Below are 14,163 nucleotides of genomic sequence, written 5' to 3'. Positions count from 1 at the left end.
TGAGAATCCACTCATGCATCAAATATTATTAAAATTATTACTCATGGACATTTAAGAAAATAAGAACTTGTAACGCAAGGCTTTATAAGCATTAATGGCTAATTTATCAAAATGAGTGAATTTGTCTACTTTAAAACAGAAACAGACAAACCTTTTACCATATTTTAGTTGATTTCAAAGCAAACAAGTATCTTACAATACATATGCACATACATTTTGTACATCTGATTACAAAAAAAACACTAATGCATTCTTTGAATACTGCTAGTACAATGAAGATATGCCACTGAAAATTTGTGCTTGAAAACATACAGTATCTTTTCCCACATAAAATCATACTAGTCTGATGTCTCAAGACAAATACAGGGCCAAATCCCATGAAATTTAAAAACACCAAAGCTTCATTTGTCAGTATAAATTTTGTTTTCTGAAGTGAAACATTTCTCCCACACATTGCTACATTAAAACAGTTTGTTAACCATTCATATAGAGAGGCACTTTTGCTTTTATATTTACAATGCTTGTAAAGTATTTTACCTTAATCACTTCCATTTGATTAAAACCCTCTCTTTGTAATCAAGAAACAGCAACATTGTATTCTTTGGAATATAATACACCAGATAAGATATAAAGTAACTTCAAAATAATAATTAATTGTTCTGATATTTTATATTTTAATTAGATTGCATTTATTCCAAATCCCAATTAAATACTACAAATAACGTTGTGAATTGTCACTGTGCTTTAAAGAATGCCAACATCATTAAGGATAGACTAAAGGTAAATGACAAGTTACATAATTCCCTTCGTTTTCCCATAGGGCTAAAAAAAAAAAAAAAAAAAAGCAGCAATGACAGAAATTTGCAAAATGTTTCGGAATGCAAGATCAAGTACCTGTTGAGCTCATCCCAAACAACTTTGCCTTCTAACATTATATCTAGTTGGCAACATACACTGCAATAAATGCAGCTACATTTCTTTAGGTAACCCTTTTTATAAAAAAGGATAACATGGCCATGAACTAATGTTTGTAAAGTAAGATCAGTTGAAATCTGCCTATGCAGGTTTCCTGCAATGTTTGTTTTGCTTCCTGTCACAGCTCCAGCAGCTTGTATATCACAGAGTACTGCAGAGATCATAACTGTAGATGCATGATTTTTTTTTCTTCATATCACCTTGGTTAAATATCAAACCATAAAAGACACTTATGAAAGAGATTTTGAATGCTTATCACATCTTGAGGTAGACTGATCTCCAAAATAAAGCTCTTCTACACTTTTATTCGTTCATGACCATCTTCCTTTTGGATCCTTCTCCTTGGAAAAATCTTTCGTTTAAGTGCAATTAGCTGAGAAGAGGAAAGAAAATACAATAGTTAGTTCTCTGCTGGGCTAGAGGTGTGCAGCTGGTCAGCCTTTCATCCTAGAAACCATAGAAACTGTACCATCCATGGTAATTCAGTCAGTACTGTCCATTCTTTTTTTTTTTTCCCCCACTGCACAGAAAGTTATTCAAATGCATCTATTAGGCATAGGCACTTGCACTGTACTTCTCAATAACCAGAATACAAGCAGAAAGTGAGAGATACGGTATACCTATATTCTGATTATTTTAAAGTTAATTTGTGTATGTAATATAAAACCAGGCTACATTCTGTTTCTGAAAGGTCAATGCAAAGCTGGCAGTATTTACATACCTAGCTGTCCTACTGAGCTGAATACTCCCTTCCAAAATAAAATTACTACGCAGGGGAAGTTTTTAATGTATGCAGAAGGCTGAAAATTAAGGGAAAGATTCATGCAAAAAGTTACAGGCGGAGGAAAAAAAAATGTCAAAAGCCAACCTTTTAAGAATTACACCCTCTTCATCAGACCACGGAAAGGGTTACTTAAGGCCCCAACCTGCAAAGAATTACCCATATGATTTGTTCAATTGGCTCCCTCCACATTTAGCAGGATTAATCATGTTTAAGAAAATGATTTTATGCTTGCAGAATGGGAGTTTTTTCTTTGTGTCTGATTCAAAGCATTTTGAATTCAATAGGAGTACTCATTGTTACTTAGGAATTAGATTTGGATTAGGCACCTAAAACACCTTACTCAGGACTAGAGTGGTGATACTACTCAAGTTTTCTTCCTATTGGCTTACTTGCACTATCAACGTGTGTTAATAGACCAAGATTTTCAGAAAATTACTGATTGTGAAGTTCCAAATTTAGCACATTTATGATGGTTTTGACCATCACAAAACAGCTGACAAGGGAACACAACTCTCCTCCCCCCAGGTACGACTATTTTCCATGAATATGGAAATGGACATGACAACTTAAAAATTGAAGCAACCTAATCAGTAGTCATGTATCATCCTTATTTCTTTTATGAAGGAAAAACCCTAGCTATTCCGTTAAAAATACATTTTATATTATCTTGAAGGTACAGCGGTGTATTAGATGTTATAGATTTGATAAATTTTTTACCTGTTCAGCAAAAAATGAGATGACTGTAAATACAATAAGTGTTACTAGAACGCAGTGGGTCCAGAATTTGAGCTTGTCTCTGTATGCCCTCCTGCAGAAAGATGGAAACAGAAAGACAATTGCATATGTTGTAAATCAGATATAAACTTTAAAGACTTTCCGTGAAATAGACAAAGAAAATAAATATGGTAATTTCTCTCCTAACTTATGTTATAAAAAGCAAAACATTTACTGTATATGGCTCAAGCTCTGCATATCCTTTGCTTTTAGTATTATCTTGAACCTACTGTTAGCCTTGAGCTATTATGGGTGTTGGTTATGTTGGAAAACCAAAATTGGTATGCAAAAACCAAAATTGAACACCATACAAGAAAAAGGTGGAAAACTCATCTGAAGCTAAAAATGGATTTCCACCAGCACTTCAGCAGGCTTTAAACCAATCTGGTAGAAATCTGCTTTGACCACAAACAAGTCAAAATACAGGGTTCTTGTGAAGCTAACAACATCCTGGTGGTTGTCCTCAAAAACAGAGCCAATGATATGTCTGCAGCTCCAGCCCAAGTTTCTACAGCTAACTGCTGAAGTCAGTTTGCAGGGCTTGTAGCACTACAATCACACCCATTCTTCTCACCTACAACCCTTCTGATTCCTTCTACAAGTCCTCTAATATTTTCTCTTCTGTCATGAACAGCTGTTTCCCATAGTTTGCTGATCAGGAACAAAATTACTGTCTTGTCTCATTTTTATCACTATACCTTCCAACCTTTTGCTTGTATTCTATAATCAACTTTCCCAATTTCTAAGTTAAAATATTATTTATAGAATGGGAAGAGGTAAATGCACATGGAAATTTCACACATTATGTAAAAATGTGAAAGAGGTACATGTATCTTCTCTGATAATTATCCAGAAGATTATTTCTGCCAACATTTCTCACTACAGTCACTTAGGGAGAAGTGGTACCACCAGAATTTATATTGCCTCTTTGCAATACGCATTCCAAATATTACTTAAAAGATAAATAAAAAAGACAGAAACCCTGATTGCTCTTATTTAAAAAAAAAAAAAAAATAAAACCCACACTTTTTTATTTGAAATAAGTTACGGACAATCAATGAAATGTTAGACTCGGAAAAATAGGAAAACACTAATCCTGCAAACATTAAATTTTAATCCATTTAAATCTTTCCACATCATCTTCATCTGTAACTCCTTCATGACAATATTGGGAAAAAAGGGCTTGTATCAGTATGTCCTATAATTACCTGCCAGTACAACAGAATAACTTGAAGAGAACCTATGTAGCATACCATTCTTGGAGCTCATGCATGTGAAGGAAACGATTCCGATATTCTCTTGGCAGTTCAAATTGGGAAGGTATAGGAAACATTGATTCATAAAAATCCCTAAGCACTGCTTTCACTGTCTGTGCATCCTTGTGATTGTGATCAATATTGTCATTTAGGCAAACAAATTTTCTAGAAAAGAAAAATGCTTTGTTAGCATATTTCCTTTAATAAAACGAAGAACGCAAACAGAAACCTTTTAAACAAAATTGATAAGAGTACCATTTTAAAACCAAATTGATACATTTGATACTGTTAACTACATTCTTTATTATTGCATTATTTTAAGTTAATTTGATTTCAATTCAGGGGGCACCAAGGCTGACAGTGAATCAACACCTCTAAGGAATGCAGTAACAAGCTATGGGTCTCTCTCTTCTATTCATATATAACGCTGCCATCTAACGGGCACTAATATGCATCATCTCCAAACCTACCACTAGATATAGACAGCAAATTAGAAGGCTGGGATTATGATTTCAATAAGAGCTTTATAGTTTTAAATAAGTTATCATGAGTAAAGTACCTTAAATCATAAGATGAGTTTCACTGTTAATATTATTATATCTACCTTCTACAATTAAGTATATGTTCTATATTCTTCAGAGAAACTTATCATAAAAGACATTAGAAGACTGTACAGAAGACAAAGTTTTGTCCCTAGGCTTTAAGTTATTGTGAACACAACATAAAATGGGCATATCACAGACCTAAAGCTGAACTCATATAATAAGCCAAAATACAGACAAGAACCTGGATAGTATTTATATGAAAATCACTGTGACAAAATAAATATGCTCCAAATAATGCTTCTTGAAGAGTTATTTCTCACAAAAGAAACTCACAAGTATTTACGTTACTGAAAACTACTGGAACTAAACCAGCAGCTAGTATGCTAGACTGCTATGTCCCGTTGGCTGCTCTGACTGAGTGCTTGCTGACAAAAAATTCCCTTTCCCACATATGGACAGGGTTATGTGCTTTATTTATATTGTGAGATACAAGAGCTTTACATTTTCCCCAGAGGGTGAAATAATATCTGATGACATATGCCTTGTAATTGCTAACCTTTGTAAAGAAGTGGTTCTGGTCAGCTGCATTCTCTATAGCATGGCGTGCCCTTTCAAAGAGCAGAGCAAAGTTCAGGCTTCCTCCATGAAGCTGGAAATAAGTAGAACTCTGCAGCACAAGAATTTGCCTACAGAGGGCATTACCGCTTTTCCTCAGACTGTAATGAATCTGGCACAATTGGTAACCCTGCTTTAGGCAATTACACGCAGGGAACAGTCATTCATTCAAATTGCCACATCTGAGAAAAACAAAATATGCCTCCCATCTTCAAAGAATAGCCGGCTGTATCTATACTATCAAGTAGCTGTGCTATGCAGAGCATCTGGTTATGGCAACCAGATGTCTATGCTATACGTGTTTGGAGGGTTTACTCTGGACTATCCCTGCCTGGTTCCCGTGAACTGGCAGCTCATTAGCCCCAGGAATGCAGTAGCTGCACTAGACCCGAGTCTGCTCTCAGAATCGGGTATCCAAGTGCTTCTCCACTGCAATGTAAAGAAACGAGAGGACTAACCTCTAGCTTTGGATCATTTCTCATCAAATATAAAAACAAACAAACATACCTCTTGTGACATTGTAACAGAGCACAAAAGCACAGTGGATATGCAAAACAGATTTTGCAATAAAATCGTCCACGCTTAAGTGTTAATTTTACAATAACACTTTAAACATATTTAAACATACATATAAACACATTAACAATTTAAACATAAAGCAGATCAAAATTTTCACTCCTTTAATATAAACTTGCCTGCAGCATAAACTATATAAACTCTAGAATTACAAAAATGAAAGCCTCAGAAATAGTTGAAGTTTTTCAATACAACTTCAAAGGTTCTAGACATATAAAAATGTAATAGGAAACAATTGGATAACCCCCAGCATAAAAGAGAAAACAGCCTCTTCTGTTAAATAGAAAACAATGAGAAGTATTTTGATTAGAATTGATCTTGCTCTGTAACACAGCATAGAAATACACTGCAATAAATGACTTACAATACACAAACAGTTGAAGCAGAAAATGAAAACAAATCCCAAAACGTTATACAAATCGAGAAACAGGATACCTGGGATTTTTTCGTATGTCATCTAGCTGACCAACTACATGAGACACATTTGTGCGAATCATTTTGAAGGCAATTTCCTCTTCTCCCATGATTTCAAACCTTTTTGTAAAAAAAAAATAATATTATCTATACATTAGTAAAGCAGCCTCTAGTCAGGTTCAGTAAGTATTATTATTTGAAGAACTTATTTCTAATCTGACTGTCCAAAACATTAGAATTTGACATTTGATTTCTATCCATGTGTTTACATTTTTCAGCTAATGCTCTTGCATAGAGCCACTTTCCAATAGATTTATTAGCAGCCTATTCTAGACTGAACAATTTTAATACACATTTGATAAATGATTTGTTTTGACATAATAATAAAGTTTTGGGAATAATTATGAATCTGAAGTAGACATTACACTATATTTCCTTATTTAAAAAAAGTATTACTGTAATTTAAAATTACACTACAGACATGAGAAAATACATTATTTTCCAATCACTGGCCCCAGAAAAACCTTAAAGATACAAAAGCATACATAAAACTACGATCTTAAATACAAATGCAAGCCTTCCTCACCCACCTACCTACTCATTACCCAGCTTACAGACAAAACAATGAGCTGTATATGACATCCAGAAATATTGCATCTCTGAAGGATGTTCCCAGTGTGGAAAAGCATTTGCCCCCGTTTAGTGGTCTTACTAGAGGTACCATACTTATTTTTCATGTGGAGGTGTACATGCACCTGTCGCATCTTTAATGTTCATACAAGAAAATACACTGCCTGTTTGAGAAGTCTCATGTGAGAAAGAATTCTACCTATAAAGCTCACCACATTAATAATGCAATTATTAATATTAAAGCTTAAGAACCACATGTACCTTAAGCTGATTTATATCATTAAGTACAGCAAATCCTTACCCCTGCCTCAACATTTTTCAATCTCATTTGTTATGTCAGCTTTTCAGTTTCATTGTAAGCTCTTCTGGGAAGGGAATTATTTATAAAGCATACAGCACAGCTTGAGGTACTGTGAATGAGTGTGTAACAGTGCCCCAAAGCTGCCCTAAGCGATATCTGTAATTTTCCTTCATCCTACAGAACTGCTTGACTTTGTAACCACTCCTGGGGCAAAGCCACATGCTTCAGAGAAGCCCTACCACTCTGCCCATCTAACACCGCTGGTGAGGCAGTGGGCAGGACACAGCTGTCAGCTCCATGCCAGCAAACAGCCTCAGCATAACTTCCTTGGTTTGCCGTTTTCAGAGAGCACAGATCTGCCTGAACCTACATCTCAGGAAGATCTGCTCAGAAGTGATTATTCAAACCTAAGTCAAATCATGTTTTGTTCTGCTCTTTCCAAAAGAGGATGGGAACCATTTTGTTTTACCCCTGTCCCAACCTGTCACTTCTCTACCTTGCAAGAAAAGTGCAAGGCAGTTAGAGATAAAATGCTTTTCGTTTTTTTTTTTTTTTTTAAATAAGAACAACAACAACAAAAAAATAACACACCAAAATCTAAACCACTTCTGTAGAGGAAACAAGGACAAAGAAGATTTACAACTTAAAATTTCTAAGTATGAGAAACTTTTTCCACCCTTCTATGCTGCTCTAACTGCCCTCCCTAACTGTATATACTTGATTAATATAGTTATTATTATAGTTTGTTATAGCTGTCTAAAGATAGTCCAGCTTCTTACTGTTGTACTACAGAATTGGGATCTGGCCCAAGGTTTAGCATGGAAATCTTTAGCCTACTAAAGCTATGGAAAAAAAATCCCACAATCTTACACAATGAAAGAGACGTGAATAGTTAGCAGTATGCTTCTTCAGTTCCACTGTTAAACCTTAGATGGTACCTTAAAATAAAGATTCACAAATCTTCCTATTGTTCTATGAAAGTTGCTTTTCACAGGACTGTAACATACCTATATTTGTTTTTGTCCTTGTATGCCTTACGAATTCTGTCAGTCACAGGTTTGCAATTAGTTACTAGGTTTTTAGTTACTGGAGGCTGGAAAAAAACATTGTTTAGAATATAATTTAATGAAGAATAGAATTTGTTATAAAGGAATACACTGTAGAAAATTTATACCACAGCTATGGAGACCTGTGTATTGCTTTCATTCCAGGAGAGTAAAACATATTGTTTTTTCATTATCTTTTGACGTAAACAATACTTACACATACCAATATTGAAAAATATATGAAAAATACACTTTTTTTGGCAAAAGTATTGCAACTTCTAGATTTCATCCTCAATACAATATTCAGAAATTGTAACTCATTTGACAGCTGTTTTAACATTCTTCTGGTGGAAGTCACCACTAACACTGGCCAGGCGTACTCCACAGAACAGATGATACACATTAGCCTTATTTATATTATTAACCTATGTTGAAACAATTCTGGGAAATAAAAATCCATGTTCTCAAGGGATATTTCTATGGTACTAGATTTATATAAATTTATCTGTTGCAGACAACAGGAAGAAAAATTGTTTGCATGATGGGGATTGACAATGCTCTTACTACCCAACAGCTCATGACCTGTACTGACCAATTTTTTATCCCCCCCCCGCTTTGGTACAGTATTGGTTTTAACCAATAAAACATCAGGTCATCAATTTAGCAAAGTTCGTGTACACATTTTTTCAGAAGCATAGACTGATGCAGGAATTCAATTCTGTTTGCAAAAGAAATTTAGGAATCTAGAATATTTAAATCTGATACTAATACCTAAATTTCCACAGATTTCAGTAGAATTTAACAACCAAAATAGGAATTAAGGACATAAATCTTTAATGAACATCTAGTCCTGAGCCTTCAATTTTTGAAAGTTAAAAGGAATTACCCAGAAGCCTTTGAATTAGGAAGACTGACTGAAGATATTCCTCCGATGATATCTATTTTAACACACAGAATATCATTCAAGCAGATTTATCAAGAAGTTCTAGTTAGAGAGGTATTGAGCACACTATCTTTTGGGTTTACACTAGTGAATTTTCTTAATAAGGATGACTTTTTAAATCCTATATATAATAAAATTCTAAAGCTCAGCTTTACAGAAAATTTTAATAGCTTTAAGTTAGCACGTAGCTTGTAAAATTTTCATATTTAATACACTTATTTCATGTACACACAAGTAGAAATTTTTGTGAATACTTTCCTTCTAGAAATCAAACCAACATTTCAAGCATAGTAAATACATGTTCAGGAAAGAAATCATCCATCTTTTAGGACCAATGTTTCTTACCAGATTGGGATCATAATATGCTTCCTGAGTTGGTGGAATAACATGGATCCGAGTGATGTTGGCAGGGAGAGATTTTGAGCAATTTATTAGCATTTGTTCTAGACCCGTCAAATCCTACCAGGAAGGAAAGAAAAAGATTCTTGTTTTCTCATTACTGTAGTTCTAAAATCCAGGGTTCACATACTTAATGTTATATGCATAAGAAGTTTCTATATTACTGTAAAAAAATAAGACATTTGTTTAGCACACCTCAATTTAATAACTGTTAAAGTCAGTAGAAATCTCAATATAGTTAAAGTGAAGGAAATGCTTGGTTGAATTGAGACCACATAAAGCGTGATTTGTTACTTTCATTTGAATATTAAAAACACATCTTTACTGATGACGTAAAGAGAGTACAGAATTCCCCGACCAGAAGTGATAAATTAAATCCCAGATAAAAAAAAAAATAAATAAATAACTGAACGTAAAGGAAGATTTTCTGATTAAGGTACAGGACAGGAACACCTGAAAACAGAGCTGTGTTGCAGCTATGCTAGTGATTTTTTGTGCCATTTCAAGAATATGATTTTATTGTTTTGAGCCCCGATTCTTCTGTGAAGCAGAAAGGGTACAATTAATTCCCTCTCTACCAACTGTCTCTAAGATCACAAGTCCTACCAAAACCACATCCTCTGCTTATCAGGTTCCTAGAAAGCCAGGAATGTGAATTGTTTATGGTCATAGTATTTACTGGTATCACTTCTTTGCTGACCTTTTTCTCACTTCTTTCTTTAGGGAACAAGTTCTTCAGTCAACGACAGTCTTTTACGATGTGCAAGAACAAGCGTATGCACAACAGAATCCCACTCTTCACTGTGTCTTTTACCAGAGAACATCTTTCTAACAAATTCATACCAACTACTTTCTTAAGATTAGATTCCAGTGATCCATTTTTCTGATGCTGCTAGAACTCAACTTAATTGTTGAGTCCATATGAGAACAATAAAGAAGTAGAACACAATGTTATATTCTCCAGCTAAAATTTAAGAATTGACAGATGTTACAGATGTTAAAGCAAAGATAAATACAGATTTAATTCATTTTAATGTAACATATTCAGTCTTTAGAACCAAAGTCACTCTAGAAGTTATTGCTGAGGAAAGTACCTGCAAACTTAATGGCAGTTCATGGATTCTTGTGGCCAACGTTCGAATCTCTCTGTCAGACAAAATGCCTGACTGGTCTGTATCAACCTCATCGAAGATCTGAGAGATGTTCAGTGGCTGGACTGCACTCATAAGATAGTAGAAATATGAAAAAGCAAACTGCATGTCTTCTGAGTGCCGCACTTTGTGAAACGATGTCTTGTCAAACTCCTCAGGAAACCTACATAAAAGCATACATTAAATTAGTACTCCAGCTTCTAATAAAACATTGCTTATCTGAAAACAAATTCTTATCTAAAGTTTTAGAGGTCCTCCTTACTTTAGCACAACTATCATGTTGTAATAAATTCCCTATTTCCCTTTTCAAAATATAATTTTAATGAGCAGCCATCAACACATTGGAAATAGCTATAACAAAGCTTTGTTATAAAAGATAGAATTACCTACAGTTCTACATTATTTCATAGACAGACATACTCACATATCCTGTAGTTCTTGCATAACAGTGCGGTCAATCATGTGAGGCATATGAGCAGGGACTTTCCGAGATGTAAATCCAAATTTACTGTTTAAAAGCTTATTTACATATCGAAGGGAATCAGCAAATGTATCTTTCAGCTGCCTTCCAAGATGTTTGCCATCAGTAAAGTATGACATTTCTTTGAGTAATGACTCTTCTTCCTAAACAGCAAGACAAGCGTACATTAAGGTCACAGTATCAAAAGAAGATTAAATACATAGGAAAACTGACATTTCAGGCAGGTACCAGCTCTTTTTTTAAATAGGTAAAAATATAAAGAGAAGTTTTGAATATTTTTCTTCATGCACCTTTGATGCGTCCTTAAAAATAGGAGGAAAAAAAAGGAAGGTAACTTCATCCTTTAAAATTATATACTCTGAAGAATAGTGGTATACAAAAAAAACCTTCCTTAATATTTTTCTTCTGACACCTCACACACTCAACAGTTTTCTATCAGATATTCATAATATTGCCTGTTTTTATTTTTTTTTCCTGATTATTCATCCATATTTGATAACTGATATCTTTGATAAACAGAAAGAGGTAATAGCACCTTTGCTATTTAGAGTAGTGCAAAACAGTTGTACCAACTGAAGCATAGTCTCTATCTTCTTTTCTAGAGGTTTTCAAAAAGTCCGCTGAAATGCTTTGGCTAGAAGCTTTCTACATGTTTTCTTGACATGGTCTGGATATTCAGTGTTGTTGGCAGCCTTTCAATTTAACTTTTAGATCTTGAATACTTACCATTATACATAAGAATATTTTTACAATTTATATAAAGTGTATCCACATTTGTATAAATGCATCCAAAACAAAATTTAATCTCTTTTGCAGTACTGTATGTGTGAATAATTTTACTGCACCAACATACAGTGAATAAGAAGGGAATGTGACTTCAAAAACACTCAGTAGAACAGGAGTGGAAATGTCTATTCAGCTTTCACCACCTAGCTATGAGAGGCCCAAATCAAACAGTTCAGATTTTATATGAAAACTCAAAAGGAGTTTTCAAAAAACCTCAGCATTTACATCAAAGGCAAGACACATTCTAAATTTACAAATAATATTAACAGAATTCCACAACATGCAATAAGATACGATTATTCCACTAAGCAGTGATGTTAAGATACTCACATCAAGAAGGTCTTGGAAATACTTCTTTTTCTCCCATGGCAAAAAGCCTTGGTAACTTCCAGCATAAGACTGTAACTTTCTTCCCACTAACCCCTCCCTTACATTTGTATCCAACTGTTCATGCCCTTTTCTGCCCTCCATTCCCTCTGTATCTTCACCAGCCTCAGAATTCCTAATATTTTTTGATTTCTGTGTTTCCCTTAATATGAGGGAATTCAATACTTTTTCTTGAGGTTCATTTTCATTTCCCATGGACTGTATCCCATTTCTCTGGGCTGGTTGGGTGGATTTAGGCTTCATTTTGGAAATAGGTTTATTTGTATTCATTGCCACATCAGTCCTTTTTGTTCTGGTAAGTCTTGAAGGAACTTCCCCATTTGCTTTTATTGCTGTTTCTGTTTTGCTATTGTTTACATCTTCATGAGGCTTCTGCCAGATGGTTTCATTTTTCTTATCTTGTGAATTATAATGCACATCATTCTTTTCTAGACCTACAATCTTCTTTACTGTAGTTGAGAACTGATAAGGTCTCAGGAGAGCAGCCTTGGATAGGTTAAATCCCTTCTGAGTGATATCACCATTTTCTAGTTTTAAATCCAGGTTCTGCAGTGCTATCTTAACATTTTCAGGAAGAAGAGACTCATTTACTGATGGTATTATAATCTCTTCATGGAAACTCCCTCCTGTTTCATTTCGACGTCTCCTGACTCTTGGAAAGCGTTTTTCTTCAGGAATATCTTCAAATATCATTTCAGCTTCTGGTATTGAAGTTGGAGTTTTAAAATCAGAGTTGGATTTTTGCGTGGAACTTGCGTTCAGTTTTGGCTCCTCTCTAGTATCAACTTCAATAGCTACCTGCATTTTGAACTCTTCATCATTTTTATTTAGAAACGTAAGATTAAAATAGATTACAGTTGTATTCATGCCACTGTGCATTATGAGGTGGATAGTCTTCCATTTGTTAGCAACTGAAGCATGCCGAATAATTGGGTTATCGCTATATGAACCCTCAATTCCTTTCTTGGCTATTTCGCTGAAGCTGAAATAGAGCAGACATTCACCTTTTGGAATAACATAGTAGGTCTGATTAAGCTGAAGTGTCACCTTGTACATCTCTTCAAAGTGATCTGGGAAAAAAAATGAATTTTCAGTGTGAGATTTTTTCTGTATTTTTAAATTGTAATATATCCAGCGAGATTCACAATTTTAGCAGTGAGACTACTTTGTGAAAGAACACTTACTGTAGCTTCCAATTTCTTACTCACCTATCTTAAATAACACATTATTAGAATATACTCAGAATTATAAACCTGATGTAGATTCCAATGGTAATTCTAAAAAAATGCTATAATTTATCACTCCCCTACCTACAGAGCCTAAGTTGCTTCTTATCACACCTCACTTAACATTATGTGTCATAAGTAACAAGCTCATTTTGGCCACATTTTAGTAGAATCACATTACACAAGTTAGATTTCACTACTAGATTGAATCTTGATTTGGAATTTCTAAAACCTCTCGCTCGCACAACAGAAGACAGATCTGTCAGCTCTTTTGAGAACAAAACCTCACTGCCAGCAATGCACTTTTTTGACCTGAGAAGCAGGGAAGTCTCTACTTTTTCAAGCAGGCCAAATTATCCCATTTGTTTTCCTTTATCCAGAACTCTCAATCACTCCATTGACTCCTGCTAGCCTTTCATATCCAAATAAAATTCTGACATCTCAACCTCCAATTGCTCCTTGTTTTCCTTGTTCTACCTGCACTGCCTCTATACTTTTTGCTCTACAGTTTCCATGCTTTCTTCACTAAAATTCTTGCACTTCTGCATCTTCCCTTCAAAAAAAAAAAAAAAAAATAGGTATTTTAGACTGCACTGGGAATCTTCTAATATTAGTACAAAAAAAAAGTTTAACGACTCTCCTTTTTAAATGCAGTGAGGTGAAAATGTCCACCTTCAACCCAGTTGCTTCACTGGGCTAGCACAATTACAGGATGAAAGCCTCTGTAGCCAGCAGCACACAAGGAAGACACGCTTAGGTAACTCAAGCTCCTCAGCAGAACCCACAGGTGACTAAAAGTAACCTTTGGCAAGAGTACAGAGCCAGACTTGAACTTACACCCTCAACGTCACAGGGGTCCTTTAATTTAATAACC

General features: G+C 34.7%; 1 protein-coding gene across 2 annotated transcripts in view; it reads right to left on the bottom strand.

Annotated features, from left to right (window-relative positions):
* Window positions 1-148: 148 nt before the first annotated feature.
* Window positions 149-14,163, bottom strand: part of GNPTAB (N-acetylglucosamine-1-phosphate transferase subunits alpha and beta) — a 42,918-nt gene continuing 28,903 nt past the window's right edge. Inside the window, exons 13-22 of one of the 2 annotated variants that reach the window (XM_038164930.2) lie at window positions 12,007-13,133; window positions 10,834-11,033; window positions 10,353-10,572; window positions 9,205-9,318; window positions 7,878-7,963; window positions 5,961-6,059; window positions 3,787-3,954; window positions 2,477-2,567; window positions 1,844-1,901; window positions 149-1,348 (exon numbers count right to left, since the gene is read on the bottom strand). In XM_038164930.2, the coding sequence (XP_038020858.2) occupies window positions 1,854-1,901; window positions 2,477-2,567; window positions 3,787-3,954; window positions 5,961-6,059; window positions 7,878-7,963; window positions 9,205-9,318; window positions 10,353-10,572; window positions 10,834-11,033; window positions 12,007-13,133 (2,153 nt within the window). In that variant the 3' untranslated portion in view covers window positions 149-1,348; window positions 1,844-1,853. The remainder of the gene's footprint in view (window positions 1,349-1,843; window positions 1,902-2,476; window positions 2,568-3,786; window positions 3,955-5,960; window positions 6,060-7,877; window positions 7,964-9,204; window positions 9,319-10,352; window positions 10,573-10,833; window positions 11,034-12,006; window positions 13,134-14,163) is intronic. The other variant, XM_027449160.3, reaches the window with a different exon arrangement.

Source organism: Anas platyrhynchos, chromosome 1, assembly GCF_047663525.1.
Source record: "Anas platyrhynchos isolate ZD024472 breed Pekin duck chromosome 1, IASCAAS_PekinDuck_T2T, whole genome shotgun sequence".
In the NCBI taxonomy this organism is placed as follows: Eukaryota; Metazoa; Chordata; class Aves; order Anseriformes; family Anatidae; genus Anas; species Anas platyrhynchos.
This window is presented reverse-complemented; position numbering and strand designations above follow the sequence as displayed.